General features: G+C 39.0%; 1 protein-coding gene across 11 annotated transcripts in view; it reads left to right on the plus strand.

Annotated features, from left to right (window-relative positions):
- The window catches only part of LOC124305543 (protein shank-like), a 67,121-nt gene extending 47,355 nt beyond the window's left edge, over positions 1 to 19,766 (plus strand). For 7 of the 11 annotated variants that reach the window (XM_046765111.1, XM_046765112.1, XM_046765107.1 and 4 more), the window contains 14 exons: positions 4,558 to 4,683; positions 5,745 to 5,925; positions 6,556 to 6,875; positions 7,337 to 7,601; positions 9,849 to 10,461; positions 10,945 to 11,171; positions 12,638 to 12,814; positions 12,938 to 13,148; positions 13,261 to 13,462; positions 13,667 to 13,976; positions 14,088 to 14,281; positions 15,316 to 15,480; positions 16,856 to 17,159; positions 17,329 to 19,766. In XM_046765111.1, coding sequence (XP_046621067.1) covers positions 4,558 to 4,683; positions 5,745 to 5,925; positions 6,556 to 6,875; positions 7,337 to 7,601; positions 9,849 to 10,461; positions 10,945 to 11,171; positions 12,638 to 12,814; positions 12,938 to 13,148; positions 13,261 to 13,462; positions 13,667 to 13,976; positions 14,088 to 14,281; positions 15,316 to 15,480; positions 16,856 to 17,159; positions 17,329 to 18,377 — 4,344 coding nt within the window. In that variant the 3' untranslated portion in view covers positions 18,378 to 19,766. The remainder of the gene's footprint in view (positions 1 to 4,557; positions 4,684 to 5,744; positions 5,926 to 6,555; positions 6,876 to 7,336; positions 7,602 to 9,848; positions 10,462 to 10,944; positions 11,172 to 12,637; positions 12,815 to 12,937; positions 13,149 to 13,260; positions 13,463 to 13,666; positions 13,977 to 14,087; positions 14,282 to 15,315; positions 15,481 to 16,855; positions 17,160 to 17,328) is intronic. The other 4 variants (XM_046765117.1, XM_046765118.1, XM_046765113.1 and 1 more) reach the window with 3 other exon arrangements.
- The last annotated feature ends 1,121 nt before the right edge of the window (positions 19,767 to 20,887 follow it).

A 20,887-nucleotide genomic window follows, 5' to 3' on the forward strand; every position in this document is an offset into this window, starting at 1 on the left:
GAAATTTCGATATATCCGCCATTCGAATTATTGACCCTTCTAAGTTTTAACCTTCACCCCCGAGAATCTCGTAACAAAATTTCTTTTTAAATTTTATTTTCTATTTTTGAAGCACTAGTTTTCAGCCTATGATTTTTCGAACCTTTCCCAAAAACTTTTGAATTAATTGTCAAAAACGACAACTTAAATACAACGGGTTTTGCTGATTTTTAGAAAATTCTCGCAGAACATTTAAAGTGGTGATAATTGATAGGCTGAAAGCTGGTTGTCGAAACAAATTAAAAATTTTGTTGAATAAAATTCCTCACGAAAATAATAATGTCACAGTCAATTGTTTACTGCATTGTCATGAAACACCTCTTATGTAATATATGCAGAGTGAGTAGCTAACGGTGACTGATCTAACGCGCATGCGCTCAAATTCCAGAGCAAAAGCAGTTGTTTTATCAGAATGACCAACATTTTTGAGGTTACATACATCGCGGTATCCTTTCATCCGTACTTACGACGGTTGGTCAACCTGACAAAACAACTGCTTTTCCTCTAGAATTTTAGCGCATGCGCGTTGGAACGTTCAGCCGTTAGCTACTCACTCTGCATATTATGTTTGTGTGATTGCTTTGTTCGTATTACGCGTACCGTCATTGTAATACATATCAATATATTCTACGTAGTATACCGACCGTAGCTACTAGCGTGTGTATATACATACATTCACAGCATGGCCGTGCGAGCATGCATCACACCTCTGATGTGTAATGTAGTACGTGTAGATATAGGTTTTGGTAACCTGCAATGCATTGTTCGCTATTCACTAAAGAAGTGATAATGACAGCGGAAGTTGCACAACGACGAATAAATTCTCTGTACATTCGTCTGATGTGTATTCAATCTCGCCGTGGGGGCAGAGATTCGTATTTGGCCGGATGCGATGTTCGAACAGCCAGTTCGTACTTCTTGTGTTATTTTATCATGTCACCGAAAGCTTATCATCGAATACCTTCGCACAATAATAACTTGTTCATTCGCTGTCAGCTCAATCATTAGCTCGCAGTAACCAAGATACGCGTGTACCTAAATATGTGCGTCAGAAATTGAAGACACTAAACCGATCCATCTCTCGATATCAGTAATTTCGGTCAAGCCTTTTGATTCTGCAAACATACGACGTTGTTTGGTTATCTCACCGCGGTGTCCTACCGAGGGGTTAATTAATACCGATTGGAATCACCGTTGTTAGACCATTGTTTATATTATTATGATATTTCAAGTCTGTATGAAAAAAATGGGCGAAAGAGGGTGATGAGCTACCTTCGGGATCGTCTGGAATGGCGAAATTTTTTTAAACGGCTGTTCTTGCATTATAAAGATGCACACTATAAACTCTGTTTTGTAGTAACCCTAATGAGATAAGTACGGTACTTAACGGACGGTGAACTGGTTCTTTTATTTCTTTGCGTCTCACGATTCACCCAGAGCCCGTGGGAGTACTTTTTATTGGGTTGCTGCTGCTGCTGCTCCGTCTCCCCGTATAGTCCTGGCGTCGGGTAAGCCATCGATTTTATGAGTTCTTCCATGGTTTTTGCAACTTCACAACCAGCCGTATAATATTATTATATTTTTGTGCATTGTATACACGTAATGATTACCCTGTAATATCTCTTCGGTATTTCAAGACGTGACGAACCTCGAGGCGGCTCTTCGATCCTACCACGTTTCAAATCTTTTCATTTACGAAGAAAACATTTCACTGTCGTTATTGATGTGGTTTATTTATTGCCGGTAGCAAAAAATATCAACGTCAGCTCTGGGAAGAGAAAATCTTTGTGAAATTAAACCGGTCATTTGTTTCGGATATCAATTAAGTGGTTGTCAACGAGGGAAGCATCATTGTTTCTCGAACGATAATTGTCATTTAACAAGTATCGCATATTGTTGGTATAAGTTCGGAAACGGCAAATTAGTGTGCATGCGTAAGACAGCAAGAACAGCGTATTTAGAAAACTGGAAACTGTTCGCATTTGAAATTCTCTCCAGCGTGTGAGTCAGCTTTACGAGATAGTTAATTAGAATTTTGCCAGACGCTGAAATATCCGGTTTAATAACGAGAAGTGAAATACATTCACAGTGCATCGAGCATTCCATGGAATGACATTACGAAGCGATGTAAGCTATAGTGTTTGATCGCGCTTGTGTAGCAAGCGTTTTGAATCAATCTTCAATATCCGATGTTATCGACAATTTATTCCGCATCCCGTGACTCTATCGTTCCGCACGATGGGAGAATTACTACTGTGATTCGTGAACGGACCAAGTGATTTCCAATTCAATTATTTACCAGCAGGTAACTCTACCGGAAGATGCAAACTGTCTCTGTCGCTAACGACGTAGTTAACGGTTTTGATTGAAATTAACGAGAACTGAACTTCATGGTATACGGGATTGCGCGTTTGAATCGTGTTAACTATAGCTTCCTTCGCTAAATCGTGCAGCAGGATCTGCTTATTCAGCCCAATGTTCGTCTTTTGCCGAATGGCATTCTGGGGCTATGTACGTATTGCCTGTTAACAACTTGTTGACAAGTTGAAAAACAAATTAGATTTTTTCCCCTATCTTTGACCAAATACCAGATTATACCAACCCCGGTAACGCACGTGTTACAATGTCTAATATTATTCAACTGGATGTTGAAAGATTGCTTGGAGTCAATGTAGAATATATTGACGCAGTATCAAAGGCACACTCGACGACTGCGAGAAGAAAATCAAGAGAGAAATTCAACATTCTCAAACGATTGTGCGACTACCACAAACGACTAACTTAGAAGATTAACAAATATTTAAGCAAATTCTTCAGTGATATTTAGATTGCACTGACTCGAGTTTCAATTGAATACGCGGAGATATTGTGCAAGGTGAATTTCATTTTAAAAGCGTATAATGAAGATCTAATAATCTTCCACGAATGTATCTGCTGCTTAGTGTTGGACATGGTTTCGAGATCGAGGTGTTTGTGTAAAAATTTTCTTGTTTTTTTTATTTATTTATTTTTTTTTACCTCGTTTTCTATACTTTTGTCAGTTCAAGGCTTAACCGAAAATGCCCCGTGGCTACGGCAAGTGCTGTTCGTGCACAGATCACGAATCGTTTCTAACACCCGCGTTACAACACGAATTGTAGCGTGATATGGTACGACGTTGTTCTTTTGCAACATCGGGCCGAGCGAAGGTTTACAGCTTGATCTCACGCGATCCGTAGGTATCCTAAGTCATTGGATGACGACGTGGTCCAACAGACTTGACTAAGTACACGCGATAGAACCGATGGATGTCAGCCATACTCAATCCATTCCTTCCTTCGTCTTGCGAAGATAGAATCCTGCTCCCGATGCACCAACAGCACACCTCCTTGTCCAAGCCTTGTTCGTCGGGAGTTTGGCTGAAAAACTTGAATTTGTCGGTAACGAAGGAAGCTTGAAACAATGAGATATAGCTCGTAACAGGCTGCTATACATATTGCAGATATTCGCGTCAACGTTTTTGAGTCACACGTCGTTATACTTACCTGGCATTAATTCGTCTTTTACCTTCTTGGCTATGATAGTCATGTGGTTCTCAGCATGTCTTCGTATTCATTGTTAGTTGAATTAGCCTGAAAAAGTAAGCTACTCCATCAACTCTCTACCCACGTCGTTTCGAATGAGAACTTTCAATTTTCGTTCCAACTGGTTCTTAACTTGAAACTAAGTCACCCTTTTACCAAACGTATGTTGGAAGCGTGCAATCTGCCCGCCAATATGTTGCCTTATTTTGTTCTTCCTCTGCTTTCCCCTCTTCCTGTTCTCCTACTTCATCCTGTTAATCTTTTTAATTATTTTCCATCGACGCCATACTGCACTCTTGAATACCAGTCTTAACCTCTTAGCGGTATGGTGAAAATGACATCTTCATTCCGCTTTTGCGTCAGAAAATAATGAATAGATTTATCCTATCATATCAGTATTACGGTATTTGAAGTGTATGTGAAGTATTTAAGGTCACTGAATTTGAATCTGGGATCAGATTTCTAAAATTGAAAGTGGCGGGTCCAATACGGAGGTTGCCAATTTGAATTTTGATTTGATCGAGTTGATTTGGATGCGAGGGCCTAAATGCTATAAAACATAACACAAACACTGAGGATAAAAATTTTTCGAATTTTTTCCCGCCATATTGGATCCACCATGTTGAATTTTGGATATCTGATTTCAGATTCAACTGCCGCAAAAGCTAAGATTTACCATACGCCAGCCAAATCGATACAGTAAACACATGTTTTTTTTTGCCAATGCCTACATATGTATCATAATACAAAAGTGGTACGACTTTTTTCCGCCCAACAGTCAATGGTTTAAACATCGCACTTCTCACCGCACGTTTTTGTATGATTAATCTTAATGTAATTCTTGAAAATATTCAGCATCCATCCCGTTCCTCGTGTAACAGCAGACCTTGGTTTATTTCTTTTTCATTTTTCCTGTGATCACAGATATTGAATCCCAAAAATTTTCATCTTACAGGAACTCAAGGAAAGTTTCAACTATGGGCTGTTCTGCCCACCAGTTAACGGAAAAGCGGGAAAATTCCTGGACGAAGAACGTCGTTTGGGGGATTATCCGTTTAACGGACCAGTGGGCTACCTAGAGGTACGTAATTGGAATATTGCATTCCATAGCATTTTTGCAATATACAGCCGTTGGTAAACAGTAATTATCTGTTTAAAACTACGGTAAAATGAGCAGCTAGAATACTTGCTACGAAAAAATTCGAACTCTGTATACGTCCGAGGCTGCTGAGCCGCCAGAATTAGTCAATCGGGGTGGTTGTTTGTTGATATGTTATTTCTTTTTTACGCAAAAACCGAGTTCGTGTATTATTTTTAAAGTATTGTTTCTTCTCTTCTGCTAGGGTCGTCTTGGTATGTTTGTAAGATAGAATCTCTTCGTTTCGCTGACAACGGTCGGAGGGTCTGTTTCCCTCGAGATATATCAGTCAGAACTTTGAACAAATCCTCAGAGGATTAATTTGAAATAAAAAAAATGGAATATTAAACTAGTGAGACGGTACTCTTCAAGTTAAACTTATGAATCGAATTGTTTCTTTTCAATATTCATCAAATCAAAAAAAAAAAAAAAACTAACAGTTCGATTGTGTCCAAGCCTTTTGATTTTATCCTGGACCATTGTTGGGCATGGGTACTTGAGTATAATACGCAACAGTGTAGTATAATTAAAATTGCTCGCTTGCCATCACATCGATTATCTTTGAACAGAGATCTACGGATGCAGGAAGGGGCGAGCACCGTTAGAAATGCCGTGTTTCGCCAGTTCTTCATACCCGATCAAATCGCTGGTCAATATTCGATTGTATACATTCGTCCCTTCACATCTATGCACCAGCGTTCGGTCATGTACCTCGCTTTGTCTCATTCCTATACAAGCTCCCAATGTCACATATTAATATCGTGTTATCCGCTATTGTTCCCATAGGTATAAAATAATACTGTTGCGGGTCGAGAGCATGAATGCAAACATCTAGCAAGAATTATTTATGTTTCTTACGTTACCGTGGAGGTGTACCATTTGATATCCTTTTCGGTATTTCCGTGATGCGTAATGTATGAAAAACGAGAAACGTAACTGTAGTAGGTCTAGACAACTGTAAGTATCAGCGATTAACGAAGTCGTGTTGTTTGATTTTGTTTCAGTTGAAGTACAAAAGACGTGTGTACAAAATGCTTCATTTGGATGAGAAGCAACTAAAAGCAATGCACACCAGAGCAAACCTCCGAAGACTGCTGGATTACGTAGCTAATAGTCAAGTAGAAAAAATAGCTAAAATGTGCAGCAAAGGACTCGATCCAAATTTTCATTGTCAAGAATCAGGTGGTAAGCTTTACGAAATCATGCATGGTATTCGATTGTGTATGCATACCGGCTTCTTGAATCATCTGCATTGCATGATGTTGCATAAAGTTAAAGAACTTCGCTCATATTGTTATAAAGGTTTCTGTTCTATCGCCGCCAAATTATTTCAATTATGCCGGTAATCGTCAAAAATCGATTGAATAAGAAAGTTCTTGTTAATTCCTGTTAGAAACAGTTACTCTGATGAAAGACGGTAAAAATAAAATCAAAGATGAACGTCTGGTAGTCATTTGGATCCACCGCAACATTTCTAGTTCTACCACTGCTCATTTCGTACTTGGGATATTACACGTATCCTGAAGATGATATTATACCAGTATTATCTGAGCATGTCCGAAACATGTTCATTACATTTGACAGTTCTGTGGAGTAACTTTTATAACGGTAAGGCGACATGTTACATCGAACAGAAATACTTGAGGCGGTCTCCAAACGACCCAATACTCTTCAGTTATTGTTGCTACGAAAATTAGCGAGAAAATGATACTGAATTCATCACTGGGCAGTGATAGTCCAAAGTGGGCGAAGTTCTTTGTTAATTCTAACGAAAAATATTTACCGATTTCCATTGTAATTTTCCAACGAAAACAGAAACCCCGCTAACGTTGGCAGCTACCCTAAAAAAACCGTCCAAAGTGATCATCGCATTGGTGAATGGTGGAGCCCTCCTAGATTACCGAACAAAAGAGGGACTGACGGCTATGCATCGGGCCGTCGAGCGAAATAGCTTAGACGCGGTGAAAACGTTGTTGGAACTGGGGGCTAGTCCAAATTACAAGGACACCAAAGGCTTGACACCGCTTTACTACAGCGTCACGTACAAGACGGATCCTATGCTCTGCGAAACTCTCCTTCACGATCACGCCACTATCGGTGCTCAGGATCTTCAGGGCTGGCAGGAGGTCCATCAGGTAATTTGACGAAGGTCCCCCGTCACGGGCACCTTGGCTATGTTACCTCAGACCTAAACCCTCGTACCTATCAATCACGTTTTCAAATGCTCCGGACAGACTCTGTATACACATAATGATGTCCTCGGGTATATCAGTCAATTAAAATGAAATTTTGATGCGACGCTTTCGTTATAACTGACTTATATACGACCGAGAACCTCGTCACGTTTTCATACCTCGCAGTCAAGAAACCTCACACTATCTGTACACACAAAAGCACACGCACACACATGTATGGTATATTACATACACATCATCTCAGCCCCGAGGACTACGGGTGTTTTTTTTTTTTTCTTTTCTTTTTTCTTTTATTGCTACACCACATTCCGGCAGTGACTTCCCGCCTATCAATTTCCAACTATTTTAATACTCGTAATACCATGTGCAACAGGGTAGGTAATATTTCAATGTTTTTATAGGCCTGTCGAAATAATTTAGTACAACACCTTGACCACCTTCTTTTCTACGGGGCTGATATGAATACAAGAAATGCGTCTGGGAATACTCCTCTGCACGTATGCGCTGTCAACAACACAGACTCGTCGTGCATTCGACAACTTCTTTTCCGAGGTGCTCAAAAAGACAGTCTCAACTATGCAAATCAAACACCGTACCAGGTCGCCGTGATCGCTGGTAATATGGATCTAGCGGAAGTTATTAAAAATTATCAAGCCGAAGAAGTTGGTAAGTGCTCGTATTTTAACCAGCATGTCGAAACACGTAGGCATTCCTCTTTCAGTTACACTCCTTGATACCATTATTTTTTTTTTCTCTTGTTCAACGACAGGCTTTGTGGAGATTTCGGTGACCGTTCAGAGTCGCCCTGCGACGAAATCTCCCCGGATAAAATCACCTCGATTAAATCTTCAGGACGAAATTCACCCTCCATAAAATTCACGCTGGAAAAAATCACCCCTGATAAAATCCCGTCTGGACAAAATTTCCCCAAATAAATAAATAAATAAATAAATAATTGTACGAACATGAATAAGCGTACAATAATATTGGGGAAGGGGACTTTTTTGCAGGGGATTTTCGTGGAGGGAGGATTTTATGCAGTCGAAGGTTTTGTCCAGGGGAATTTTGTCAAGGGAGGATTTTGTCCTGGGGTATTTTGGAAAAGGAGATTCTGGATGAGCACCGAGATTTCGATTAAAAATAAAAAAAAAAAAAACTTTGGCGTACGAATTTAATGCCAATAAAACTACTCGATAGTACTTTCAAATTTCTTTTTTCAATTTTATCAAGCATTAGATATCGAAGTAACATCGTCACAACAATTCCATTTGATTATCGGTTGCCTGGCACGAGCATGAGCACGCTCTAGTTTTTCTAATCTAATTAGCACTGTTAACTATTTTTTTGATAATTGAAAATGAATCGTAAAGCGTAGTACCAAGTTCTTACCAAGCGATCAAGCGTAACCGTATATTTAGGAATATCGACTTGACTGTGTGTGGGATTTGGTGGTGATGGTTGTCCGTCTAATTTTGTATAACGTTGGTTTTCTTGTAACTCATATGTACATAACAAATGCTTGACTGGTACGTATACACCAGATCACTATAGACTCGCCACGAATTTTTTTTTCACCTTTGAATGCAACCGCAGTCCACTGGTCACATCGGCCGACACTATAACTTTTACTATTATTGCAAAAAAGAAAATATAAAGGAAGTTTTCCAACCTTTCGTATACCATTCAAATAGTTTCGATACAATTTGAACATCACTTTTTCCGCCTCTCTTTCTTACTGCATCGTCACGTACTGCAAACGGTGTAGGTACAATTAAAATTTGTACACGTATTGTTTCCAACCTGAAACGAAAGTACAATATGGTGCGTTTTGACGCAATGTAAGTGACCCAACAGATATTTGCATGCCGCTACAGATTTGAATATTTTTTGGACCAAGTATGCTTATTCGTGAGCATAGATATTTGTCTAATAAACGGTGGATCGTGTCAATCTCGAATAAGTTTGACTGGTCGACGACAAGGGGACGAGTTTTTCAATACTCGTACTTCAAGTTGCAATATCTGATCACCAAATACAAATTGACAATTGTTTATCAATTACCAATGGACTGCAGGTGTCGTACTATTAATGCCAGCTATATGTAATTATACAACATTTGTCATTAATTCTTGATAACTCCTTCATACATTTCCGTATACCTTTATGTATTGTAATTATTCTAGAAACAGGTATAAATATGAGTGCGTTACTAATCAATTTACTGTGCTTCACTGCTTTTCAACATATATTACAATCATTGTTATTGTCATTAATATTATTACGAGTCCATTGCAGAGGTAGCTTATACATATAGTGTGAGGATTCGGCAAAGCAGGCCAATCCCGCTAAGTCGCGTAGGGTTGACCTATGGCTTTATAAAATCCTCAGAGTATGTATGTAAATTTCTTGTATTTGGCGCGATACGCATAACAAGGGAAATGAATTTGTGGCAAAAAAAAAAAAAGAAAAAGATTCGTTGTCCGAATTTTTAAGGAAAAAACGTAGCAAAATTTTGGAAGAGGTATTAGCTAATGAAGGAACAAGAATATTTCTAGAAATTTTCTATCTGAACTGTGAGAATATCTTTGCTGATAGGGCGCCAACGAAGCGAAAAATATGGGTTAAAATGATGGAGAATCTTTAATCGTGCTTAATAAGAGTTGTACGTTATATTTGATCATAGAATAGCGATGTGTTTGTCTGCATCATATTTGCCAGTGATATGACTACCTGTCGCATCCAAATGGTACATACATTAATGTAATACATGTCGCTTGTGTCAGCGGCACGCCTACGTACTACACACCTGCGTATGTACGATTACATGTATGATAAATGTGATAGAATATAAGCTGAACACTTGTAAGGCTAAGTAACCTTTTATTTACTTAACCTTGCAACCTCCTTTTCCAGTACCGTTTAAAGGGCCTCCACGCTACAACCCGAAACGCCGCTCTATGGCTTTTGGCGGTATGACGACAAGCTGTTCGGCTAGCAACCTGGGAACTCTTACCAGAGTACCGTCTACCGATCAGCAGCATGACGTGTCGGGTCCTCTCATTACGAGAACAATTTCCATTGAAGAGTATGCCGGAGTGACATTGACGAGGATGCAGCACGCGGAGACGCATAGCGGTATAAAAAATATCGCGGCTAGAACACCGTTCGCCGAAGAATTTACTGCAGGCACTTTGACCAGAATTCCCTCGATCGAACAATACAATTCTGGAGTTCGCACGCTGTCAAGAATCCCATCAGTCGAACACTACCCTCCTACGAAAATGAGCGAATTGCGCAAGAGCAGCCTAACCAGGTTACCGTCCATGGATCAAAGTGTCGGTGTGTCCAGAACAGAATTTGGAACCCTCCAAAGAATCCCGTCCGAACAACACTTGGGAGCCCTGGTCAGAATACAATCTGATCAGCCTAACCTTGGCACCCTGGCTAGAACCGAACAGTTGAACACGCTCGACCGGATACCGTCCGAATACCAGAATCCTAATAGCTTAAGAGATCCGAACACAAGGTAAGCATAAACTGTCTTTGCATTTGGTGCGAATAAGTATGATTGGACATGTTGTGTACACGTATCGTGAGAGAGCCAAATGGGTGGAAAGTAACTTCCAACTGCTGCATACTGTCGGGCTAAACCGAAACCATTGCAATGATGATATTAAGGATTCCCCTCTTTATGGGTAAAAAAGGTGTTATGATGTCGGCTCAAAAAATTGAGTAGACAAGTATAAATGTACACGATTTTCGGTTGTTAATGGGTAATAGAAAAAATGTATTTTCCTTACTTTCACATCCGACGTGTCAGACATCCTGAAAAATAACGTGATCACGGTAAATTTCTTTACCATCTCAAAAACTTCTCTCATTTTATGCAAATAATCAGCCAAAATTGAAATTTTGTATGAATGGTGTCGAGTGTAAAGAACAATTTTGCGAATTATCCATGTTGCAAAGACAATTTATGCCGATGTCAAATGCACACAAAAATTTCAAGATTCCCACCTTCGGAGCACTATCAAAACCTAAGAATTGAGGGCCTCTCAAGGTTACAAGAGCATAGGATCGAGTTACAGCATCGTCTGGACATTCATCGGACGATGGACCTTCCACCATCTCCATCCCCAAGTAACAGAAGTCTCGCCCCATTCAGCTCTGCTAGTTCTAGCCTGTCAGAGGGCAGCAATCAACCGTCCGGCGAAGACTCAGCCAGCATAGTTACAGGTACAAGAGTTTTTTTAAATTTTTTTTTTTTTTCCACCGAAAGAATACAGCTAGGTGCCAAATTTAAACGTGCACGCCGTACTATGTGCACAATTGAGCGAGAGCGCACATACACTTATGATAAAAGTGTTACGATACGTGTTTACGCAAAATAATCGACAAGTTTTGCATACAAATGCCAGTCAATATCTAATCATGGTATGGTCGACTTTGACGTCGATTTTGAAATCATCACTGGCAACCAATCGCGATTTAGCTAAGTGTAGAAACGTATTTAGGAATGTAAAAACCGAAGTTCCTGTTCAACGGCAAAAATGATCTATCATTTTATTCTGACGTTGCGTTATAAAATAAGTGGAAAGTCTGTCGGAACGTTCTTTTTGTTATTATTCGTTTGGTACTTTACCCATCACCACCAAAATCAATTTTACCTATGCACACAGATGACTATATCATGCATGTTTGTTCAGTGTCTCTGAAAGGGATGTTCATCTTTTTTCAATCGCTTATGGCACTAATCGTCCATTGGTATATGTACTCTCAAGAATATACTTGCGATCGCGCGGCGGTCAGATTTTTACACGCATAAATATATTTATATATAAAATGGCACGTTTTTAATACCCTAGTGACAAATAGATGCAATCGTGTACGTATACCTAGATCAACTTGTTCCCATATGTGTATGTTTTCCATATGCTTTTTGACGATTTTTTTATTCGGACTATGATGGCGAGCTGAAACTAAGTTTTAGTCGCAAACTGGTTATTTTTTTTATCATTAATTTGAATTTTGCAATGAGAACAAGTTTTGTTAAGAAAAAGTTTCTTAGATTAGCATATATTTGTTTGACTGAGAATGAACCCAAAATGGGGAAAATCCGAGCTTGATAGTGCGCAGGCTTCCGTCGACATGGGAGGTCGAAATTTCGTATGCATTATATTTAATGATTTGGAATAACAGGTTTGATAACTATCACAATGAAAATTTCTCCGAAATCAAATCAAAGACCATCCTAAGACATATATGTGCATATAGTGTATAATGTTGAAATATTGTAATATCTTATTCCGTCTTTGTCTGGTTTGCATGTATTTTTTTAAATTCATGTACAACCATTGCTGAATCGCTATCATTCACCGGTTCGTTGTGGCAACGTTATATCTTAGCAACCTTTAACCACCGTATGTTTCTCCATGACTTGGTTTGCATTGGCCTGCAAAGCGTCGTTTAGTTTCAGGGAAATGTTTAAACACTAAAAATTGCTTTGGTACATTGTCAACGGGACTTGGTTTGTAGACAAATTTCATAGGAAGCAAAAAAAGTTTTTTCGGTAATTTTTCTTAAGATCATTGAACTAGATAGATTTTCATTTATTGTTACCCAAGTCGGACACCTGGCATTTCGAAAAGGTAAAACTGTTTGAAAGTTTCACCTCAATGCATCTGTATTCTCAATTATTTCAGACAAAAGCTTGGGTGATACAGCATCCGACGTTATCAGCGATAGCTCTGGTGTCGGTACATCGCAATCAGACACAACAAACTCTCTTTCAATTCCTGGAACAACGGTCGTTTGTGTCGAAAGTTATAATACTGGTATTAACGGGCACCTCGCAATCAACCAAGGGGATATTCTGGAAGGTACATATCCAAAACATTCTATTACACAGGCTGTGACACACTTGTTACACCTTCACATATCACATCATATAATTGTTTGTATTGACCTGATCTATCCAAGTGGTGACGTTATTTTTGCTTTAGTCACAGGAGCCACGGATTGCGGGTTGCTGGAAGGAATTCTAAGGGGGCAAGGAACCGGTCTATTTCCAGCGCACTGCGTACAAGAAGTGAGGCTGAGACATACGAATATTCCATTGGGTCCGCAAGCTACCAGAGAAGGACGAAACAGGGTATTGGGACGTAGAGAATCGCAGCATAAATACTTTGCAACCGCTCCACGTTTGAAGAAACCGTAAGACGAAGAATCATATATCAATTATTTCACATCTATTGTTAGTCGAACAACCCGGATTAAATTTATGCGTGTCTGCGTGTGTGTGTAACAAATTTATTTCCTTCTCCAGAGTGACGACGGAACCTCGTACCGTCGTGCTACACAGATCCAGAAAGGGCTTTGGTTTTGTATTACGTGGAGCAAAAGCCACCTCACCACTAATGGAGTTAACTCCGTCGACCAGATATCCCGCTTTACAGTATCTCGATGATGTGGATCAGGGCGGTGTTGCAGATATTGCCGGACTGAAAAAAGGGGATTACTTGATCCAGGTAATGTACAATCGCTCAACAGCCTAGAGTATCCACTTTTGACGTGCTCTGCTTGTATTCCAGCAATTTCTCATTCAAGTACTGTGCCAAATCACAAATTCATACTCACTTTATAATATAAGAAACAGTAGCATACAATAAAGCATTCATAATATACTAAATATCATTGGATATATAGTTGACTTGAAGCTTTTTACACTGTAGATAAATGGCGAAGATGTGACAACAGCTTCGCACGAGCACGTTGTGGATCTGATAAGAAAATCTGGTGAACTTGTTCGTATGTGCGTTGTTTCGGCTGTTGTCGGACTTCCAAATTCTCAGTCTGCCGCAGCATTGCCCATTAGTCAGCCAATCCAAAGGCAATACGCGACACTGCCGAGGAAAGGAAACAATAATGTGGTCATTGGTGGCACTCTTGGTAGGTCACCGGCACCAATGCCGCCGAGAAGAGATCCTAAAACAACGTTAAGCGTCGGAAGGGCTAGAGCTCGATCCATGGTCGCTGGATTGGGTGAGTCATATTTTTCGATCGCCTGAGCGTGACCATTGAAAGAAATTTAAGAAAGAAAATAGCACTTATAACTGTTTCTAACTCACCTCGTCAAATGGTCTCTATTTAAAGAGGGCGGCGGAGAAAAGGATGATGGAGATGAAATAGCTTCCACAGGTGCCAAGTCCAGTAGTGCAGAGTCGATACATTTGCCCCAACAACCATTGACAGGATCGAACACCGGGCAGAGTACGCCTGTCCAACCGAGAACGGCTAGCATTCGTTCAAGGCCAACGTCTAGTCGTATCACTGCTGCCGAACTTGAGGTAATAGATTAAATCGCAGAGTGAAAACTTTGATGTTGCATTGAAGTTACTAAAGAATGTGAGATGAAGAAAAAATGTTCCTACTGAAAGTGTACAACGACATATCAAGCCTGCCGATCGTAGATAGCCCAACACATACTTGTACCGCAAAAGCATGTCCGCTTGTATATTATTATGTTTAACTCCATTTTATGTCCAAACAACAGTTCTTTGATCCATAAATGTGCAAGTAGAATGGCAGTTCATCGTCAGTCAATGAAAAAAAAATTCCAAGAAACACTTACTTAAATTAACTGGATAATATTTAAAACTAGTACGACAGACTGGATCCTACTGAAGAAGTTGATGTGATCTCTGTTCTCGTCTCGGAGAAAAAGAAAACTGTTCAGCTCGGGATCAAACTCACGTCCGTCGGAGTTCGGAGCATTTACTCTACCATCTGAGCCATCGCAGTTGTAACCGTTAAGATTCAGTCTTACAGTAATAAATCTCAACTGATTTCAGGGAACTTTAGATAAATTAGAATAATATTAAAATATTTACATGATGAAAATAATACCAATCATCAATGATATACATACGAGTAGTTGATTTATTACTTATTATTTTTTATAATAATAATATCCAAATTTATTCTAAGTTTCCTCAACGCAGTTGAGATTTATCATTGTAAAACTGAATCGTATCATATAAGTGCAGTGGCTGAAGTAGTAGAGTGACCATTTCGAACTTAGATAGACGTGGGTTCGATTCCGACACGAAGCTTTAATTTTCTTCGAAATGTGATAGTATCAAAAATTGTCCGATAAATCAGATATTAAATGATATACTTTATATCAAGTTGATAACTCATATAACAAATCGCAGAATAAAATACATAATAAATTACACTTGGTCAAGGTGGAGCTGATTTCTTTCATAACTGCATACGATTTCTCAGAACATTTATCACATGAACTTTTTCAGTAACAGGGCAGTGATTGTTTGCAAGCTTTGCACACAGGAATGTATCTAGATTTAAACTTTGCTTGTAGGAGTTGTTCCAGCGACAACAGGGTAGTGCTACTGGTCAGTATGGCTCGTCAATGATGAGCTCCCACTTTCAAACTGGAAACCATGCGACTAAATCTCACCCTTCATCACCGGCAAAATCTGGTCGTGTATACGCCAGTGTGGCAGACATGAAAAGGAAGGGAAAGGTACAGTAACCGTTGCCTGGATGTTTAGTAGTATTTTTCATGTTTTCGTCATTCTTTTTTCCTTTCGCTGAAAAATAGTCAGCATGTCTACCTAATTTACCCAGTATTAGAGTTGCATTAGATATATATGGGGCGACTGGTATTTTTTTTTATGCCTAAATTCACTGCTCCTCTAATATTAACGCCTACCACACCATGTACAGGCATATAACTCATGAAAACTAACTTTGAGGGATTGTCTAGATATTCGTTGGGGGAGTAACAAGTATAATAAAAGCTTTGTATTCAAGGCCAATGCTAATTCAATGCGGATATTTATCAGCTGTGTAGACATTTGTTGGACTGCTGTTGTATTATCTGATTTATCTTTTAGACTTTACAATCCCGTGTTTATCTGACATGTAGCGTATATTCTGATCCGTAACTATTGACGCCATTACTGATCAATGAATTGCCAGTGCTTTGCGCTTCATGTAAATTATACTACATAGTCCAGAATAAGCAATGGCAAACTTATTTATATACAGCTAATGCATGTATGTGGATAAAGAATGCAATGTGCATGTTTGTTATAGTTTTCACGCAAACCACGAGCGTACAACAGACCACAATCCTGGCACGGGCGAGATGACGAGGACTTCTTGTATTACTGATTGAAAAACAATTTATTTATAATGCATCTGATACTTGCATGATTCCAGGTGAATTGCGTTTACTAACCAAATTATCCGGCTTGATATTCGTTTCTTATTATTCATACTGGTTTGTAAAGAAATACTCGAGATCTTTATCGTGTTATTCGTGGTACTGGTACTAATCAGATTGTTGGTATAAAAATGTATGAGTACGATTAATTAAGGGAGTATAATTTTTTCTTCATTTCACATGCCCAATCTATATCAGTCATGAAAAGTTGAACTTTTTCTGCAATAGTTGTTTCACGAGTTACATATTTCAGTTGGATACGTACAGCCTCAGCAAAAAACTAAAATGTTTGCAATTGATGTTTTTAACAACCACAAATTGCATACCGCTGGGCAGTTAGTGTTACATTATTTGCTCGGTCCATATGAATATGAATAAATTAATTGTTAACACACAATTTTACAGCTACGATTTTTTTATATCTTGTGTAGGAACATAAGTCTACCTGTTGGAACAATTGGCAGTGCGATTGCTAATAATATGCTAGTACACTATAAGTAACAAAGAACAAAGTAATCGTTTCTGGACGTTACTAAATCAAGATTCTTTCTGTACATATTTTTTTTATAACAACCATTATGTCCTGTGATTAAGTAATAAGTGAAATGATTACTTTATTTGCCAAACTATACACAGTTCGAATAAATGATTAGACTTTCTCTACTTGCAGTCGAACTCGAAGGTACGGTTCTTTGGTGGATTGGGAGGTGGTTCCGATCTTCACAGGGATTTCCATAGCACTCCGGATTTGAACATACAAGCGCATTCTTATATTATCGTCCCAAAAGGTCATCGTAGTCAAGAGGATGTGAATGTGCTCGCCAGCAGAAATGCTCTACCTCCACCAAATCATCCTCCCCCGCCTCCACCTGTTGGTCAGGTTGTCAAAGTGAACGTTGGCACTAGTGCGTCCGATGTGGTAACACCGGCTGCATCGGTTTACGATAACATAGCGCATATCCAACAAGTCAAAGGTTTGTCTTAATTTTATTTATTATTATTTAATTAATTTACGAGGGTAACTTGAGTAACTGCTGGAGTAAATGAATCTTTGTTCTTCCTGTTTACATTCTATCTATCTAAATAGCAATGGTGCTGGAAAAAAAATTCTTCCGTAGTGATACCAATTCTGTCCGTTTTCAGAATTGGCTGCAGCAACACCAGAATCTGTGTATGGCATCATGTCCAGCTTTCGTCCAACCAATAGTGCCAAGTTGTACGCGTCGCCTGAAGACACAAAGACAGTAGGCTACCGCTCTCGCAGCTTGCCGGCGCACTCGGCAAGGCCGCACGTCAGGAAGTCTCACAGTCTCAGAACTCCGAACAATTCAACATTCAAACCACCTGGCCAGAGTAACAACCAGTTGACTAAGAATCAGTACGCCCAGCCGTTGAAAACAAATAGAAGTAACAATACCGCAGGTCCTAGAGACAGGAAAAAGAAAGGTGGCATGACAACAAGTTCGTCCGCAACGAATTTAGCAGCACCGCCTATACCCGAGCCAGATTACAGCCTCTCAGAATCGGAAAATGATGAAACCGACGGTGAATCAGACATTGCCAAGGCGTTGGAAAAAGCGGCAGCGAGGGAAAAAATAGAATCTGCCAAAGAAACGTCGGGGAACTCGAACGACTCTGGCAGCTCTTCCGGAAGCAGTTCGATTCCACATTCGTTCAGCGTTGATGAAATTCAAAAGGTCAGGACGCAGCTTAAGTCATCTAAGAGCTATCCTAATGACTTTTTGTTGCAACAGACCCAACAGCTGATGGAAGACGGTGACAACAGCTCTAGCGGTGTGAGCTCTGATCAAGACGTGCCGGTCGGACCGCCGACAGGGTTTGACGACTCCCGGAACGAGAACAATACCCACCCCATGCCAGCGGATAAAGAAAGTAACCCAAAGAGAATGAGCTACAGCAGCGGGATGCTGACCAGGCATGCCGTCAGCCTGGCTCAGCTACCCCCGCCGATAGAAGCCGAAGCCGACGAACAGAACAACGATTTATTTGTCCCACCTCCACCGGAATTTAATGCAGGGCCATCGTCAGGCAGTAGCGACGAGCCGGTGTTTGCACCACCGCCTCAGTTTTGCGACAACAGGCAGCAAAACCGTGTAAAAATAATCGGAGCTATCCCTAAAGTTGGAAATAATCAAGTAAAACCGCCCAGTGGAAGATTGCACAGTCAGTGAACGGCTTGTTGGTGTTATGACTGCAGAACTGCTGTGCGCGTGTGAATGCTGTATACGTACGTACATACATAAATACACGGAACGCGCAGAACTTGATGTGCATATACGTATGTGATGCCTGTATACATTGGTCTTGATGGACAAACTTATATTCATATTGTCCTTGTACGGCACATATATATACATTGTAGTTGTTTTCTTTACTACAGACACCGCTCAAGAGCCTAATAAAACTGCACAATCACAAAGTCATAAAAAATGTTTGTAGTTTTTAATAATATAAGCAAATGCATAATTATTACCATCAACAAAGCATGAGCTTATCGCGAATTCTCGCCGATACATTCTTGTACTGCAATACTCGACTTGTTAAATAGTAGTCTTTATTCCTTCCATGCATAAATCTGTTCCTAAGAATTATTTCATTGTAAAGTAAACTATCATAGTCTGACAAAACTATTAGTAAATGTGGGAAACTATTTATTCCCGGCTGAAAATTGATATTTGATTGTGTTTCAAGTTCTCATATCTTCTGTTGAATTTTCGAAACAAAATATCTCTGCTCATACTTAACTACTATCATTGTCATAGAGTTTCACATTCATAGACTAATAACTGCCCAGATAAGCAGTTCAACAATCGATGGTTCTTGGGTACAGTATCCTGTTTCATTGTATATTTTAATATACATATATTGATAATGAAGAATATTGGAATGCACACAGTTGTATGTTTGTCACTAGTAATAACTATAAATAAGTATTGCTTTAAACGTGAGTTATTTCTACAAACGACGTCCATGATGCTTCATCTCTCTGTTGTAAATTATTTTTTTCCCATGTGCGTATCAATCCAACTTTATAATAATTCATTGTACATGTTCAAATAGAGTCAAATCAGGGTCGATAAATATTCATGCGCAAGCAAAAAAAAAAAAACAAGAAAACAATGTATAGGTATGCAAGTGTGTAAGTACGCATCTTACGTAGATACATGATTGCGAGGAAGAATTATGGTGATACGTACCATGTATACCTTACAATCAAGCCTACATAAATATTGTACTATAATTGAGTAGAGAAAAGTTTATCGAACTGTACTTCGTAATACTTTGCATACGGTTTTTGTTAACCTCGTTAATAGTTATTTATACAGCTATTTCCAGTTATTGCATCACAACAATAGAAATTTCATTTGTTAGAATTCTCTTTTAGTGTATATTTGTGTGTAATGTATAGTACATGCCTACACCATAGCAACTTTATAAAGAGGCAAATTAGATTTGCGACATGTGCATACAGAAGTTCGATCCAAGGGAATTGGTTTGACATATTTGATTCCTCTGACGAGACTCACGTATCGAAAAATATAAGTATGTTTGAAAATTTATTGATCTTACCAAAACTGCAAGTTTTTATGAATCCTGAAAACGAAAATGATTGTTTGTAATAATCGAGAAAATTGGCATATATTTGATCCAATGGGGTCAATGTCACAAGAAAAATTAATTAAGTAGGGTAGGGGAAGGGTCAAGGGTGAGTAGATTTGGCACAGAATTCCAGGTGTTTGTTATGTACCTATATATAAGTATAGCTGGCGTTCCCTGTGGAATGCCAAATCATCCGCTGTTCACCATTCGAAGAATAGTTGTAGTAATGACATGCCATATTAGTGAAAAGAGTATTATAAAAAATATATATAATATAGTATATAATTTAACATAATATAGTATGATATGATATACCATATATATCGGGTACAGCCACTGCAATTATGATTCCAGCATTGACACTTCCTTAATAATATTAGTACTCATTGAAGCTGGAGTGAAACTGAAGTAGTGTACTATATTATAAAGTGACTGATCGCAACTACGATATATAGATAAATGCCATTTTGGATGAAACTGCAATTATACCTAGTATGAATAACATTTGTATTATGTAATACGGACGTGATTTTCGCTACACTTTTTTCACTTCAATGAAACCTACACAGTCTCAAAGTCATATACCTTCTGTAAAAGAAAAATGGATATCCAAGAGATAATTATAGATATAAGTATCTAAAATGCAAATATCGGTATGTATAAAGCATAATGCATCTACGCATCTATCAAAGAACTCTGCGCATCCATAATGATAGTTCATTCAAGTCTCTCTGCGGTTCATCCTCTTGTTTCGCACGATCTAATTTGTCCATCGACCCACGCAGTTTCAATTTATGACTTGATTTTAGCCAGAAACAAGTGTTATTGTCAAAAGCAAGTCGTGTAAGTGGTATATAGTCGAACAACTTACCACAATTACATATATAATATACTATGCATACATACATACATACATACATACATATATAAATACATACATCGTGTGACTTGCGAAGTAATCGCCGAGTTTACTCATACATGCGTCCTTTAAACATAACTAAACCTCGTATCTGGTCTTTCAATTGGGATGAAGTTCGTGGCATGAACATGTGTTTGAGTAAGCGTCGATGTACGTTTGCAA

Source organism: Neodiprion virginianus, chromosome 5, assembly GCF_021901495.1.
Source record: "Neodiprion virginianus isolate iyNeoVirg1 chromosome 5, iyNeoVirg1.1, whole genome shotgun sequence".
Classification (NCBI taxonomy): Eukaryota; Metazoa; Arthropoda; class Insecta; order Hymenoptera; family Diprionidae; genus Neodiprion; species Neodiprion virginianus.